The sequence below is a fragment of the Adiantum capillus-veneris genome, chromosome 18 (genome assembly GCF_014529385.1).
Source record: "Adiantum capillus-veneris isolate H3 chromosome 18, ASM1452938v2, whole genome shotgun sequence".
Taxonomy (NCBI): domain Eukaryota; kingdom Viridiplantae; phylum Streptophyta; class Polypodiopsida; order Polypodiales; family Pteridaceae; genus Adiantum; species Adiantum capillus-veneris.
Window position 1 is genome coordinate 42595589 of NC_140948.1, and position 17933 is coordinate 42613521.

Sequence of the window (17933 nt, forward strand, 5' to 3'; positions counted from 1 at the left end):
AGTGTTCATGTCGACAAGCTGAAGACATCCAATCAAGTTAGCATAAGGTTGATTTGTGACAAGTTGACCGCCATTGTCAGAAGTGTTCTTTGTAGAGCTCGAAAGACAAGGTGTGTTGGTTGAATGTGAAGATTCCATACCAAATTTTTGAATAGTATCTGCAATAAACTTTGACTGGCGAACGAATAAAATACCTTTTGTACGGTTCCGTTGGATTTGAATGCCAAGACACGAGTGAATCTCTCCAAGATCCACCATATCAAATGCAGAAGACAATAACTTTTTCACTTGCTGAAGAAATCCCAAATCATTGGAAACAAGGATGGTATCATCCACATAAAGAGCAAGAATCACAAAACTGCTACTTTGGCATTTTATGTATAAGTTGGGGTCTGACGGGCAAGAGATGAATCCTTTAGAGGTGAGAAAAAGATCAAATTTTGTATACCAGGCTCGCGAAGCTTGTTTGAGACCATATAGTGCCTTATGGAGTTGAGCAACAAGGTCTTCTTTACTTGGAGTTAAAAAGCCTTCTGGTTGTTCCATATAAATTTCCTCTTCCAAGTCACCATTAAGAAAAGCAGTTCGCACATCCATTTGATGAGCTTCTAAATCAAATTGAACAGCAAATGCCAATAAAACTCAAACACTTGTAATGCGAACAACTGGTGAAAAAGTCTCTTGATAATCAACACCAGCTACTTGGGAGTAACCTTTTGCAACTAAACGCGCCTTGAACTTGTCAAAAGATCCATTTGCTTTTACTTTTGTCTTATACACCCACTTACATTTAATAGCTGTACGGCCAGGAGGTAATTCAGTTAGTATCCATGTACCTTTAGAGATAAGAGAATCGTACTCTGCTTCCATAGCCTCTTGCCATTGATCCTTTTGTGGTGAAGAGATAGCTTCATGATAAGTAATGGGATCTTCGGAAGTAGAAAAGGCATTATCAGCAATATCGTCATCATAAACATGACATGAGCCATGTTCAAAATCAATAGGCAAATAAACAAAAATATCAATATCATCATTGGCAACATTCGGAATGGATGGTTGTGAAGAGGAAACTTACTCTATAGGAAGAGTTTCATGTTCTGAAAGAAATGGAAAAGCCTGAAGCAATGATTTAGTATCATCAGAATCATCCATGGACCATGAGCCTCCCATAAGCTGTTCGTTAAAAGTAGCATCACGATTCACAATTACTTTCTTGGAGGAAGGGTCATAGAATTTGTAGCCTTTGGAAGTGTCAGAATATCCAATAAAAATAACTTTAAGACCAGGAGCATCAAGCTTTGTTCGTGTTTCTTTGGGAACATGAATATAAGCAATACATCCAAAGGTTCGAAAATGAGATATATACAGAAGGAATGTCACCTGTCCATGCTGTGATGGGTATCTTACCAGAGGGTGCAGTAGTAGGAAGATGATTCCAAATAAATACTGCTGTCAAAGTAGCTTCAGCCCAAAAAACAAGAGATAAGCCAGAATGAATCAACATACATCTTATAGCATTGAGAATAGTGCGATTCTTTCGTTCAGCAACACCGTTCTGTTGAGGCGAATATGGAATAGTGTGTTCATGATGAATTCCACTGTCAGCACAGTATATCACAAACTCTCGAGAAACATATTTGCCTCCATTGTCACTACGAAGCTTCTTAAGGCCACGACCAGTTTGAAGTTCCGCAGCCTTGTGGAATTGTTTGAAAACAGATAAGGCTTCAGATTTTTGTCTAAGTAGAAATACAGTCGTATACCTTGAGAAATCATCAATGAAAGTAATGAAGTAGCGATATTGTGATCTCAAAGAAGGTAGAGGTCCACATATATCAGTATTAACAAGATTCAATATGTCATGAGAATGGGTTGTACTTGAAAGAGGAAAGGGTTTGCGATTGTGTTTCACAAGAGCACAAAATTCACAAATTCCCATATGGGGATGGGCTTTAAGATCCATGCCATGAACAAGATCACGACGTTGAAGGTCAAGGAGTTTTGAGAAATCAGCATGAACAAAACGGTGATGCCATACTTTGCAATCATGATCACCTGGAGCAGTGACAACATTTTCTACAACATCGTTGAGAGAGAGTTCAAACAAATTACCATTTCGAGGAGCAAAGGCTATAGTCTGTCCATCTTTCTCAATTCGGCATTTGGTATTATCAAATCCAACAAACAGACCAAGATCAACAAGTCTAGCAGCTGAAAGAAGATTACGTTGAAGATCTGGTACATGTAATACTCCTCGCAAAATTCGAGTGGAAGAAGATAAGGTACCAAGATATAAGTCTCCAATACCCTTTACTTGACAAGTAGTATCATCAGCGAGATAAACAACACGTTGAACTGGCAGTGGATGATAGTTATGGAGCCACTTAGACTGATATGTCATATTTCCTGTAGCACCAGAATCGACAATAAAAAGTGATCCATCGTATACATGAAGTATTCTGTTTAGAGCAACTGAACATAGGACGCAGCTTGTTTCTGGTACAATGTTGTTTCGATGTTCAGTAGCATATGCTCTATTTCGATCTGTGTCGAATCGACGCTTATAGCACATATGTGGGATGATCAGATCGTCCACAATATTCACAACAAGAAGAAGAAGAGTCTCTAGATAAACGTGGTTGTTTTGTGGTAATATTGTGTTCTTCATCATATTGACGTGCCCAACAATCATCTTCAGTATGGCCATTTCTGTTGCAGTAAGAACATTGCTTATTAGGAAATTTGAGACGAGAGAAAATATTACCGCGACGGCCACCTCTGCGGTTTCCTCGTTGAAATGGACGCCTTCAAGCATAAAAAACCCATTCCATCTGTTGTGACTCAGTCTCCTCTTGTGAAATCATAGCTGTATCATGACCAGCATTACGACGTTCTTGACGTTGAGAGTATTCAAATACAGACATGCAGGCTTGGTCGAAATCAAGACCATCTTTATTAGAGAGAATAGTAACAATGTTATCATAAGAAGAGTCCTTCACCGTATCAAGGAGAGGTGTAATCAGTTGCTTTTGTGGAACAAGATCACCGGAAGCAGCAAGTTGATTAATAGTAGATTTGAAAGATTCAATATGTCCCGTCATGGCAGTACCAACTTCATATTGTAACTTGTTAAGCAACCCTCTCAAATAAAGTATTTTTGTGACAGATTTCTTCTGAAAGTTTGCAATAATCCAATCTTCAAATATAGGTACTTCACTGATAAGCACATCATCATTATCCGTATCAACAGGCTAAGACAAAAAAACACGATTTTCAAGAACAACATCGGAGAGGTCATCGCCTTCAAGAACTAACAACATCTTTGCTTTCTAGCCTGGAAAACCTTGACCTTGGAAAGGACGAACAGAACGCTGGCCAGAAGGAAAGCCATTGACGAGAATATTCATAGCCATATCTTGTTGCGAGAATACGTATAAGATAAGATCGCAGAATTTGCACACCATATATGGTGAAGGCCGCAATTGAAAATGAGAGAGATATGAGGACTGCGTTCTGTCAACGATAAGCGTAAGAAGGATGCTCAAGGAACGTCCAAAGATGTGAGAGACGTCACCAAAAAAAGGCAGGGTAAAGAAGACGTTAATAATAAAAGAGTCCTCAAAATAGAGTGGCGTGAGATGCAAGATTGACCGCCACAATACGAATAGAAAAAAGCTAAATCTTCTCAAAAAAGTTAACGCCAAAATAAGAAAAAAGATCGTGGATGCTTCACGAAGAAGTAGGACGAAGAAAGCTGCGTCAAGCGCAATTGCAGTAAAAACAACAGAACTTTCTTCTGCGAACTCCAATTGACGCAAATCTAGAACTCAAATCGAAGAGCTCAAGGAGACGAACAAGTTTTGGATGAGAAGTGCCATTGTGCTTCGTTCCATTGCACTTTTCCCGTTTCTCCAAATTTTGAGCAGAACAGCAAGAAAAATTGAGATGAAGTTCAGGGTGTCATCAACAAGAAAACGTAATCAACAATTAGATTTATTAGCAATAAACGCCACAAAAAACACTAATCATATTCTTTCTAACACAAAACAACCACAGTTAACAAGAATCAATGCTCAAAAAAAAAAATTGTAGCAATTTTTGAATCTTACATGCAAATCGCATACACATACTGTTTTGTCACCATGAATTGAATCGGCGCGTGATTGTTACTGCTCTGATACCATGTTGAGATGTAGAGAGAAAGAGAGAGAGAGAGAGAGAGAGAGAGAGAGAGAGAGAGAGAGAGAGAGAGAGACGAGACAAGAGACACACCATATACGCTCCCAAAGACTGATTCATATTGAGGACAAGATACAAATATATAGGTGAGACCAAGTTGAGTAGAGTGAGCCATATATAGCTCCAATAGTATTACACTAATGATAGCTTAAGATATTAGTGTGGCATGAGAAAAGTCTACATTGGACTATACATTTCTTCCATCACCAAATAATCGAATGCAACATGTTGTTGTGTTGTGGCACGTACCTAGTGGGAACGAGTGCTAAGAGATTGATTCTTCACTTTAAGATGCATGAGAATATTTTCCATAATGTACATATGCATTTGTAAGTATAATTATCTGCATTACATTTATACGCCTGTAGAAAAAAAATTATACGTATAAAACACCATACGATACGCCAAAATCCCGTATTCACTAAATATTTATCTTATTTTATTTTTGATCGAAAGAATTTTTTATCGAAAAATCTTTCGATAAAAAATGCTTTCAATAAAAAAATATCTTATATAAGGTATCGTCGTCGGCTTCGATCAAAAGCAGTTCTAGATCTTGAGCCAATTTTGAACGAAAGGAGTGCCAGAGTTTGAGAAGAGTTTTAAGATAGCCAGAGCTTGTGTAGCCATTTGGCTCAGTCCAGAAGTGTGTAGAAATTAATCCCTTTCCTTGTGTTGTGCAGCCACTTGGCTCACTGCAGAGAAGGGTGTTAGGACAGAATTAGATTCTCACTCATGTGGTGCAACTGTCTATCTCTCACTATAGGGTTGAGTTTAGGGTTTTGTGGTCAACTCGTGGTGTGCAGTAGGCATGATCATTACGTGAAATTTGGAGTCATAGAGGGGCCCTTTAAAGAGTTTGACTTTACCTCTCTCTACCAAAACGGGCGCATGGATAAAGTTTTGCAAGAAAACTCCAAAGCTGGCGTAGGTTTGACAGTTAGAATGTCCCCTTCAAGCTCAATCTATAGATATATAGCACGCCATGAGATTACTCATATTTTAGAAGATTATTTTTTTTGATTCACCTATGATGTGACAACTCTGTCGAAATCTAAGTGAATCAAAAAAAGAATCTTCTAAAATATGAGGAATCTCAGTGTGTGCTATATATTAATAGATAGAGCTTGAAGAGTACATTCTACCTATCAAACCTCCACCAAATTTGTTTGTAAAACTTTATCCATGCGCCCGTTTTGGTAGAGAGAGCTAAAGTCAAACTCCTTAAAGGGCCCCTTTGTGAGTCCAAATTTCACCTAATGGCTACACCTCTCACTTCAGAGTGACCTATAGGTTGCTCAAATTTAGATCAACTCAAATTGTTGTTTGTTTCATGTACACACAAGAGTTCTGTTTGTCAAACTGAGAGTGGAGAGATGCATAGTCTATGCCCTCTTCTTCTTTGTGTGATGCACTACTTACTCTTGTGTTTCAAACTCCAAAGACATGTCATTGTTCATCACTAGATGACTTGGTGTTGTCTTGGATGTAGATACATACGATATTTGGCTTGCATCTGAGATTGTTAAGTTGGCCACTGACGTTTGTGTTGTAAGTTCCACACTTCATCAGGGATTGGATTAAGTCACATCATCACTCTTACTACATAGAAATATGAGGGATATGTGTGTCTACCTAAGAGTGGAGAGATGCATACTTATGCCCTCTTCATCTTAGCACGGCACGCCTTGTGCTTTCTGATCCATAGATATGCCACTCGTCAGTAGATGACTTGGTGTTGTCTTGGATGTAAATATGTACGATGTTTGACCATAATCGGACATTTTTAAATTGTTCGTTGATGGTTGTGTTGTGCGTTCCACACACTTTATCAAGGATTAGATTGATTAAACTATTGATTAAATTAGATTGATTGTCAAACCTCCTTATAGGGCCCCTTTGAGAGTCCAAATTTTCCCTAATGCTCTTGGTTTGCTTTTGGTTGTTGCCCGCGTGCCCGCCACCAACCTCTACCTCACTCGCCGCCCCTCCCCCCCCGAAAAAAACTTTCTTGTTTCTCAGTGTGTCGGCGTCCCTTGTCCTTGTTCGGTTTCTCTTGTGAGAAAGGGTTCTATAGTAGCAAAGGTTGTGTTTGCACCTCGCCCACCAGCAGTAGTAGACAGAAATGGATGCTCTTGGATGGACTAAGATGAATCCCCCTTGATTGACCCCGCCGAGCCCACCATCTAATTTTCTCCATCGCAAGTAGAGAAAGAAAGCCTTGTAGTAGAGGTGGAGCTCCTTTAGGCAACCTCTATTATTTGCAAGATCATTGGCAATTGACCCAATTGGGGTGAGGTACACATCCTAGTCCATTTCCACCTTCTAGTAGAGGTGGAAAAGATCATTGACATCCAGCTTCTTGTGTAAGGATACTACAAATTTGAGTTTGAGACTCTTAACACTAGAATGGTAAGAGGACACTTTTATGTCCTTGGACACTTTTGTGTCCTGTTAAGTGACCATTTTTCTTGAATTATTTGAAGAGTATGAAAATGAATTTCTAGGTGCTATATATACACAAAGTTGCCTTATGAGCTGAAAAAAACTTAGCATTTTTTTTGGAGTATGGATCTCACCATTAACCTTACTCTTGCACAACATTTTTGAACCTAAACTGTGTGAAAAAACGGGTCCTGTTTTTGGCTTTTTTTCAATTTTTGGCAACTATACCACTCTAAACTTTATGTTTGTGAGGTTTAGATGGCTAGAGGTTAGGCCTTCATAGTTCTCAACATGTTTTGATGCTTGTAGGGAGAGCTAAGTGTTAAAATTGAAAGTTATGACCAATTTACAAGAATTGCATAATCTTGTTTTTGGGCCAAAATTAGCACTTTTATGATTTTTTTGGTGGCTTTCTTGATATCCAAATTCAATTTTGATTGTGTAAGTGTAATGTATAACATAAAGCTAATCTTCCTTGAGTTTTGGGGGATCTAATATGCTATATAGCATAGTATATGATGATGGTTGAGTTTTCTGATTGATGAAGAATACGATACATTTTAGAGTAGCAAGTATAACTTTCTCAATATTGCTAGTTTCTTAGGACAATTGTTTGTATTTTGTAGGTAGTAACCATATCTAATCATAGACTACAAACTTGGCTAGATATTGAGTAGTTTCTATGGGTTTCTAGAGGTCGTAATGCTAAACCCAATTTTTTCATGTTTGCTGTATTTAGCACTTTATCATTGCCCCCAAGGTTCCAATTGTAAGAGATCCATTATCCTTTTGACATGCTCCATGGATCCTTTTGAATCCAACGGCCCAAAGGGAACTAAGAAAACATGTATATAGTATCTGTATTGAGCGTGACTATAGAAACTTTGATGATAGGTCTGCAGAATGAAAAAAATGCAACTTTTTTGTACCTATTTGTTTTGCCCAAAAAAAAATAGTGAGGTAAAAGCAACCATATGTTTTGGTCACCAACCCATTGAAGTTAACAGGACATTTTATCTCAGGTCCTACAAAAATCCCCACTCTTATTTATATGCAATCAACCATAAGAAATTGTTGTTTTGGGCAAAATGCACTAGTCCATCAACTTTGGAGGCTTGTAGTGACCAAGGGATGAGAAAAATTACAAGTTTCTCATTTTTTCCATATGTAGTAGTTATTGAACTATAAGCTCATGAAAGAATTTTTCAAAATGAGTGGATCTACTATGGTTTTGGAATTTTTTCCCAAAACCCTGAAAGGACACTTTTATGTCCTGTTAGGTTACCATTCTAGTGTTAATAAGGCTACCAAGGTCGTTTTAATGAGCCCAATCGCCATCCCAATGGTTCGATCTTATTTTTGAGAGTGGCACCATGGTTTTGATGTAGCTTCATATGTTCTTATTGAGGAGCACTATCTGCCCATTTTGGCATGCCTCCCTGAGTTGAGGACGGAGTTACTTTCTTCTTCTTTCTAGGATTGTTTCCAAGATCGGGACAATTTTTGAGACCCCCTGCATGGAAGCTTCAATTGCATCCAAGGCTGCTAGTGTGCTTGGAGTATTCAAGTCTCTTGAACTAATGCTTCATTTGCAGGAAGACGGGCCACTTAGCAAAGGCATGTCCTCGCAAGAGATATCGACCCACACCGCATGCTTAGCTCCCAAGGCTGAACATGCCTAGTAGATAGGTACCCACGACATGCAAACTAGCACTTAAACAGAGGTCACCAATCAGCTAGCTAATGGCTGGTGGTAAGTGCCCGATCACCGTCAATAGGGACGCGCCTGACAACACACACACACACACACACACACACATCTCCATAGATTAGGTGGACTCACAACAGCCATATCCTCTCCAAGAAAACACTGAGTAACAAAAATTCATTGAAAACACTCGTTTGAGCATAGCCAACCATAGAGTCACACACAAAAGCATAGCTTATTGCGTTCCAATGGAGGTCCCAATCAGCTTAATTTCCTCCTAATTCTCAACCACACACATAACACCTCTTTATCCCTCTCTTCACACACACCAATTTTCTCGCACACCTATACACTCCAGTGTGTGGGTTTAAATTAGTGAATATGATGTATTCACCAAATTCAAGGGGCCGAAAGAATGAATTTCCTTTCTCGATATTTAGGAAATTCATGTATACTTTGACATCCTTAATCCGCTCAATGAGTATTCATAACATTGGGCTGACCTTGTAGGGAACAATTCTAGAAAGTTGTTGTTGATATAAATACATTGGGTATTGTATAACTCGACAGGCGTTGAGCGAGTGAGTGCAGCAATGTTGCCCATAGTGATCACGACATTGTAGATCAATGAGAATAGTAGTCTGAAATTATAGTGGAAAAAATGGAGGCTGAGAATATCAGTAAAAAAGAAAAATGTTTGGTTTCATTTATAAAATTGAATCTTCTTCTTTCACAATCGAATAGTCACCGTTGTAGTCTCATAAATTGAATGGATCATGGAATAATCTGCTTTACAAACTGGTCAAAGCACTCTTGTTTGATAAGACTATACTACCTCAATAACAAAGAAACCAATACTTCTCAAGCTAATTGAAAGTTTACTATGGTATACAAAAGACGTTAAATAGAAAATTGATTATGGAGCAATCTCCTACACCAGTCAAAGCACACTTGTTTGACAAAACTAGACCACCTCAACAACGACGAAAGCAACACTTTTCAAACTAATTGAATTCTACATTTTATATACAAAATAACTTCAATAAAAGATTGAGGAGCCACAGTTGAATGTTATGTGGGTACTAAAATGTTGTGAATATTTTTTTTTTTCAAGGGGCTAAACGAATCATTTTCCTTTTTCGATATTTAGAAATTTTATGTATACTTTTAGCTTCTGTCGATCCTCTCAATGAGTGATCATAGCTATTAGGCAATGTTGTAGGGAGAAAGTCTAGCTTGTAAGAACTGGCTAGCTGCTGTTGACGAAGACGCATTGGGTGCGTACCTCTCCTTGTGTGGAGCCGGTGAGGGGGGCGATATTGCCCATCTTGATCATGGCGGTGGTGAAGTCGGTGAAGAAGGCGGCCGGGCTCTTAGCGTAGCGGGCCACCTGGTCACGTGTGGTGCCGGCGGTGGAGTAGAGCACTTGTTCAGAGTGGAGGAGTTCGCGGTTGCTGAGGAGGTTGGAGTAGTAGCCATTGTCAAAGAGAGTGGGGGAGGCGACGTCGAGTTCCACAAAGGCAGCATTGGCACCGGTAGGGCACTGAGGCACAAGCGACTCACGGTAGTTGGACTCGAGGGCGGTGGGGTCATCGGTGTTGGGGGTCAACCGTGCAGCGAAGTGTAAAAGTAGCTTATGATTTTAATAAGTGTGGACTTCCTTTCCACCTACCTCTATTCCCTAATTCCCACATGGACCCCTTTTTACCTATGCAAGTCTCAACATGTGTTCCCACCTACCTATAATTCCCATGTGATGGATAATCCTCACTCCCTCAACTTGTATATAAATCCCATTAGCTGCCCTCATTTGTAACAAGGTCTTCATTGTCCATTCAAGTGCAATCTATTGTCATTGCTCTATTTCTATCTTGCACTCTCTTATGTATTGACATTAGCATATTAGTTAATAGTGATATTAATCACATTTATGTTAATCTCTAAGTTCTCACATGGTATCATAGCGATAGAGCTTAAGATTAATTTTTCTAATTAGCGCTAAGAGTCTTCCATCTCTTTAGCCCATACTCGAAGCCTCACTCTCCATTCTTTTCAAGGAATCCGGAACCTCGAAAGATGGCCGAGTTAGCTTCTTCATCTTCCGCATCCACCTACAAGCCCCGCTACATTATCGACAAGCTTAACGGCACTAACTACCAAGTGTGGAAGATTCTGGTGGAACTCTACCTCAAGCAGCTGCAACTTTGGGACGTCACGTCAGGAGTTGAAGAGCAACCTGACCACCCCGAAGACCCCGAAGACAAAGATTCAACATACTTCGAATTCATCGACACCTATAATACTTGGCATAGTAAAAACAATAGTGCCAAGATGGAGCTCATTCTCCATTGCCAAGATCGGCAAGTCCAAATGGTGAAAAAGCTAACTACTGCCAGCGCCATTTGGAGATTCTTCCAGAAGAACTACGAGCATACTGACCTCGTCTACCAAGTTTCCCTAATCAAGAAATTGGTAAACACTACCATGCAAGAGGGTCAGTCATCCTCCAAGGTTTTGGAGACGTGGAAAATACTTGTAGATGAAGTACTTATCTCAGGGCTTACCATCCCTGAAGAGCTTCAAAGTATGCTCTTATTGGCTTCTCTACCTGCATCATGGAGAGCCTTTATCACTACACAAGCCACTACAACTAACTTGCAGCTACAAAATCTTGTAGCCAAGATCCATCAGGAGGAAACGCTTAGCGACCACACTAGCAGCTCGCAGAAGTCCAGGGCACTTGTCACTATGACAAGAAACTCACGCCCTTACAACAACAAGAAGCCTCAACATTCGGGCCCTCCTCGACAACACGATAACTCTGGAAGAAAGTCACAATTTCAAAGCCACCACAATCACCAAAATTGAAAGCAATGCGCCAGTTGTCATCGCTTTGGACACCTCACAAAGGACTATCGGCAACCACGCAATCAAGGTAATTGTCCTATCTCTCACCCTAATCTATATCCTTCTTACTCTCAAGGGGGAACACGCCATGGCCAACCATCTCCTTTTATTTATGGTTAAGCTCATTATGCTGACATATCTACTTATGATAGCCCATCTTATCCTTTGCAACTATATGCCACCACTATAGCCACTTCATATCCCAATATATGGCTACTTCATACGGGCGCCACCCATCATATGACATATCACCTACACTGGCTATCCAACATCACTTATCTAGAACACTCTCTAGAAGTATGCCTCGATGATAACAACCACCAGCTCGCCAAAGCCTATGGAGATGCTGTCATTAACCTACCTAATGGCCTACACACCACTATTTCTCACGTATATTATGTCCCTGGTCTCAAGAAAAATCTCATCTCTGTCAGCAAGCTAACCGACAACGGCATCTTCATCAAATTCGTGCGAGAAGGCTGTCACATTTCGGCACTAAAAAAAGATGGTCAGTATGTCACACCTTTGGTCCCCAAAATTGGGCGTCTTTATCCATTGGGTGACTCATCGCTTGCACATGCATATGCATCATCCGTAAAAACACAAGAAAACACACTCAAATGGCATTATAGACTAGGAAATATTTCTCAACATGTTTTGCACCAACTCACTCATCGCCAATTTGCACTAGGTCTTCCCAAGCACCTCACTCACGTCACACTTTGTGAGGGATGCATTCTTGCTAAAGCACATCATGTCCCATTCCCCACTTCATCATCAGTACGAGCCACTGCACCTCTCGACCTCATCCACTCTGATGTTTGTGGCCCATTGCCCGTCAACTCCCTCAATGGCAATAAGTATATGCTTACTTTTATAGATGATTTCTCAAAATACACAACTACTTACTACATGACCGAGAAATCCTCAACCTTCTCTCATTTTTTCACATTCAAGGCATTAGTTGAGACTAAACATGGTTTCCACATTAAAACTCTCCGCACAGATCATGGTGGGGAATACACTTCTCATGCATTCAAAGATCTATGTCTTTCTGATGGTATTCGACATGAATTCTCTATCACCGACCACCCACAACAAAACGGTCGTGCCGAGCGCAAGAATCGCACACTATTTGAAGCTTCTCATGCCATGCTTCTTCAAGCTAGCCTCCCAGACACCTATTGGGAAGAAGCTACCACCACTGCATGCTACATTCAAAACTGCATTCCATCCACCCGAAATCCTACTACTACACCCTACACCCTTTGGCACGGTCACCCACCTCATCTTGGCCACCTTCGCATCTTTGGAAGCATTGCATACCCACTTGTGACACAACCTTTATCAAAACTATCACCACGTGCTCAACGCACAACTTTTGTCGGCTATGGTGATCGCTTTGGCATCAAGGCATACCGCCTCTATATCCCAGACCATCAGAAGTTTATCTTTGCCCGTACCGTCGTCTTTGATGAAGAATTCATCATCTCAGGCAAATCTTCTCCACCATTGCACCCTACATTCTCATCACCAGTCCACTCTTCTCATCAATCTTTGTTGACGGCCTCACCCACACACACACCCATGCAAATTTCCCACCCTTCTAGGCACAATCTTGAGTCTCCCTTCACCATCCAAAGGCCTTTCCTCATCACCCATCCACCTCCTCGTGTCTCGCATTCTCATGCACAGCCAATCGGCAACACTCCTGCACCACCTCTTGCACCCATCTCCTCACAGTTGACACCATCACCAACACCGTCCATCCCGACTGCCGCTACTTCCATCACACCGCAGACACTCGGTGCTCCACCTCGGGAGCTCCCATCACCTTCGCTACCGGTCTCACCTTTTTTCCGCAACTCCCACGAAACCTTGCCAGTTACTCCCATCCCAGCAGATGTTGACGAACTCGAGCCTCATAGCTCTACTTCTGCCACCTTGCCATCGCAACACACTTCGGCTATACACTTGGACCAAGCCGCCTCTAGTTCGCATGGCCGCACCCGCTCTCTTCGCGAGATCTATGAAGCCACCAATTTCTCTGTTGTCCTAAGTGATGAAATGATTCTTGAAAATCCACCAGAGCCTCTTGAAGATGCCCTCCCCCTCTCTGTTCTCGATGCCCTCGCTTCTAGCGAGAGCAAGGAGTGGCATGCCGCTATATTGGATGAACTCCAAGCCCTCAAAGAAGCTAACACTTGGGAGCTTGTGCCACCTCCTAAGAATCATAACATTGTCTCTTGCAAATGGCTATTAAAGAAGAAATACCACCCCAACGGCTTAGTTGATCGCTACAAAGCACGCCTTGTCGCTCGCGGCTTCACTCAACAACAAGGTGTGGATTACTTTGACACCTATTCGCCAGTACTGGGTATGACTGCATTTCGGCTTCTTATTGCACTTGCTGCTAAGTTTAATCTTCTTTTACATCATCTTAATATAAAAACTGTCTTCTTACATGGCTTGCTCCAAGAGCTCATCTATATGCTACAACCTCCTCATTTTGAAGACCCTCAGCACCCTGATTATGTATGTAAATTGCATAAGCCCATTTATGGCTTAAAACAATCTGCACGAGAGTGGTACATCCGCATGCACCACTACTTGCTCAAATGTGGCTGGGAACGTCTTATGGCAGACTACAATATCTACATATGGCAGACCTCTAAAGGCATGGCTATCTTAGGCCTCTTTGAGGATGAAATTCCTTTTCTTGGCACATCAGAGTACATGTTGCTACAAGCAATTGATTGCATCTCTCATGAATTCCCAATAACCGACAAAGGACCTATGACTTATTTTCTCGGCATTGAAGTCATAAGAGATCCAGCAGGTAAATTTATCCAATTATCTAAATCCAAATACATTGAAGAACTCCTCCTCTTCTATGGTATGTCCTCTTCAACCCCTGAGTTTACCCCTTTGCCTGCTAAGCACAAGCTTGCTCTTGAAATTCATGATTACACTCACACTGATGCACTCTACTGCCCATCCTTTCATTTCCCAAAATTCTGCGGACAATTACGTTATCTTATCTCTTGCACCCGTTTCGATCTTTGCTACATAGGCCATATCCTCTCTCGCTCTATGTCAAAGCCCTGTAAAGTGCACAAGCAAGCTGCAAAGCGCACCCTTCGCTACTTACGCACCACTCAACACTATGCCCTCACTTACTATTACGACCCCTCTAGCCCCATCTCTATTTCAGGATATGTTGATGCCAACTAGGCTGGCGACGACCCTCGATGTTTTTCTACAGGAGGCTATGTATTCACTTTGGCTGGTAGTCCTATCTCTTGGCAAACCAAACGACAATGTTCTATTGCAAGTTCTTGTACTGAAGCTGAATACGTTGTTGCTGCTCTTGCCTCCCATGAGGCTCTTTGGATCTCTGAATTGATCAACGAATTGAAGCTACCCTTCAATATCTCGACTGATCCAATCACTCTTTTTTGTGATAATCAGTCTACCATCGCACTTACAGAATCACCTTCCTTCTCATCCAAGCTCAAACACATTAAGATAAGCTTCCATCTCTTGAAAGAATTAGTCGCAAATGGCTTTATCAAGCTAGTGTATGTTCCATCTGCAGAAAATTGGGCAGACTTTCTCACCAAGTCTGTGCCCGCCACTAAACAAACAACTTCATCGCGTAATTTGAGTTTGATCCGTACAGGATGAACCTCTCATTGAGGGGGGATAGCATGTATCTACGACATGGCTACTTCACAAAGCTCTTTTGTTCATCAATCTCAATGTTACAACGAGAAATCCACCCTTAAGGGGGGATGTAAAAGTAACTTATGATTTTAATAAGTGTGGACTTCCTTTCCACCTACCTCTATTCCCTAATTCCCACATGGACCCCTTTTTACGTATGCAAGTCTCAACATGTGTTCCCACCTACCTATAATTCTCATGTGATGGATAATCCTCACTCCCTCAACTTGTATATAAATCCCATTAGCTGCCCTCATTTGTAACAAGGTCTTCACTGTCCGTTCAAGTGCAATCTATTGTCATTGCTCTATTTCTATCTTGCACTCTCTTATGTATTGACATTAGCATATTAATTAATAGTGATATTAATCACATCTATGTTAATCTCTAAGTTCTCACACGAAGGTGTTGCAATTGGCTTTGCCGATGGTATGGCCGCCAAAGAGCACCACCATGTCCTTGGGGGAGAGGCCGATGTTGGCGAAGTTGGCGACGAGGTCGCTGATGTTGAAGTTGAATCCGAGCAAGTTCTGGCTGGTGAGGGAGCGGCTGGCGGTGAGGCTGTTACGCCGGCCGAGCAGAACACAATAGGATGGGCCGCGGCTCTGAAATGCAGACAGGATCATTGGCACTTACACTTTGGAATATTAGTAGAGTAAACATATGAGGATTCAGATTATACACAAGCGGAAGCAGATGCAAGCAGAACAATTTGAAGCGAGCAACAGATTCAACTAAAACTTACCACCGCCACGGAGTCGCGCGCGGCCATGGCCAGGATGTCCGCGCAGGAGATGCCTCCCGGGCACTCCTTCTCCAATGCGGCCTTGATGTCGTCTATCACCTCGAAGCCCCGCACGGAGTTGTCATTGGGGCGGGCCTCATGTTCGCCTTCCAGCACGCCTGGGATGCTCTTGAGCAGCAACGACCCATCGCACCCCTGCATAATGCAATCGTGGAAATGCAATCGCAGCAGCGAGCCGGCCATGCGGGCCTCCTGGGAGACTGCATTGCCCACCACCTGCCGCACGATAGACTCAGCGCTGGGGCAGCTCCTCTTGTAGAAGCTATACTGCAGCGGGCCGCTGCTGCCTTGCAAGCTGCGGCCGGCGTCGACGCTTCCCAATATGCCGATGGTCAAGCTAACAAGCAGGAGACTAATGACTAGAGTATTCACAGGACGTCCGGCCATGGAAAATTATATCTACCAAGAGCAGATGCAGATCAGCCGAAGCAGTGGGTAGAATAGCAATATCAACTTTGTAGAGCTGATCAGCAAGCGCAGCTCTCTGATATTTAGTGAGTAGCTAGAGCGCGATTTGATCTAAAGTACTGTACAGAAATTAGCTAGGTGCTCAGCGATTTGATCTAAAGTACTGTTCAGAAATTAGCTAGGCTGGAGTCCCCGTGTCCAAAGTCGATATATGTAGTGGTCGAGGAGATCGAGCTGGCCCTCAAGAAGGAGTCTTCGCACAGCTGATCTCTGCAATATGCATGCATGCTCAACGTTGCTCATGCATAATCACTTAGGTGCTTCTCACGGCTACCAGCACATAGCTTCTCTCTCTCTCTCTCTCTCTCTTGAGATAAGGCTCGGTTCACATTGCTCATGACTCAATCTATCCCACTGCAAATCGCCATAGCAACCAATGGCCTCCTAAAGTGTGGATCCACCTCATAGTCACTTTTTCCCCCACCCAAATTGTAATGTTGGAGTGACAAATGCTTGAGAGGATAGTTTGGATGCTGCCTTCTGCCATTTGCCTGAAAAAAAAAAATCGGGTAAGGCCTCTAGCAAAGTCTAAGAATATGGTTTAAAACTCTCTCTCTCTCTCTCTCTCACACACACACATATTTTTTTGTGAAACTTTCTTGCTTCTATTTTATATTACTCTCTCTCTCTCTCTCTCTCTCTCTCTCTCTCTCTCACATGTGTACATGCATGCATGTCCACCACATTGAGAGAAACTATTCTATCTTACCATCAATGGAAATTTCCTTGTGTATCCCAAGCACAAGGTGAATGCACAACATAGTGTATGCCACTAGTCTTTGTGACATGACACGGGTTGAAAATTAAAAAATTGAGAAAATACGCAGAATAGATAAAACAAGTTGAGAATCTACCTCCTATCATAACGTCTCGACCACCCCCGAGCTATCTCACTCTCAATCACGTTTCACTCACTCTCACTCCCAATCCCAATATCCCAACACATACACGCAATCACAATCACCATTGCACTCACAATCACAATCATGTAGCATGTGCCAATGATTAGAGACCGTCTCGAAGAATAGCTAGCCCAAAAGTGACTATTTTTGTAGTTGACTCTAGTCTTTAGTAAAGAAAAGTCAAAATAGAGTTGAAAAGAAGCATCGTAGGAGCACACGATCACAAAATAACACTAATAAAATCCCATACATGTTACTTTCTTAGCCATCTTCAACGGCTTATAGCTCTTCATCGGCTCCAAATATGTCCAAGCTCGTCTCACATGGAATTTTTTTCCTCGTCACGCTCTTTGATAGTTGTGTGATACAAAAGAGACACATCTAGCTTGGATTATCCAACCAAAAATGAAGATTTACAAGTTGGCAATTTCTATAAAAACCATGTAAACTAAACATGCATTTTTTACTTTTTCCATTAATATATATAAGGGCTTTAACAAGCATCAAAACGATGGAATCTAAAAATACTCAAAGAAGCATTCCTTTTTCTCATGTTTAGGGTTGTGTTTCCTACATAAATCACATTTCCAAAATCTCATATTAGCACCCTGAAAAAGTGGCTCTCAAAGTAAACCTTGGACCAAAATTTGTAACTCAAGGAAAATAATTAGAATGGCCTAGATTGTGGACAAACCTCAAAACACTGAAAACTTTTTTCAACTAAAAGTAATTG

General features: G+C 41.5%; 2 protein-coding genes across 2 annotated transcripts; both read right to left on the reverse strand.

The window, feature by feature from the left end:
- Window positions 1–9641: 9641 nt before the first annotated feature.
- On the reverse strand, window positions 9642–16217 carry LOC147435559 (peroxidase P7-like). The gene is made up of 3 exons (XM_086487994.1): window positions 15771–16217; window positions 15427–15630; window positions 9642–10025 (listed from the first exon to the last, which is right to left on the reverse strand). Exons 1-3 carry the CDS (start codon window positions 16215–16217, stop codon window positions 9642–9644), a joined length of 1035 nt encoding a protein of 344 aa, XP_086344120.1.
- Window positions 12985–13194, reverse strand: LOC147435560 (uncharacterized). Its single transcript, XM_086487995.1, has one exon. The coding sequence runs from the start codon at window positions 13192–13194 to the stop codon at window positions 12985–12987; it is 210 nt and encodes a 69-aa protein (XP_086344121.1).
- Window positions 16218–17933: the final 1716 nt, after the last annotated feature.

Coding starts and splice junctions, on each gene's coding strand:
- LOC147435559 (XM_086487994.1), bottom strand. CDS start 16,217: ATGGCCGGACGTCCTGTGAATACTCTAGTCATTAGTCTCCTGCTTGTT. Junction 15,631..15,770: donor CGCGCGACTCCGTGGCGGTG/GTAAGTTTTAGT, acceptor TCTGCATTTCAG/AGCCGCGGCCCATCCTATTG. Junction 10,026..15,426: donor AAGCCAATTGCAACACCTTC/GTGTGAGAACTT, acceptor TAAAATCATAAG/CTACTTTTACACTTCGCTGC.
- LOC147435560 (XM_086487995.1), bottom strand. CDS start 13,194: ATGGGAGTAACTGGCAAGGTTTCGTGGGAGTTGCGGAAAAAAGGTGAG.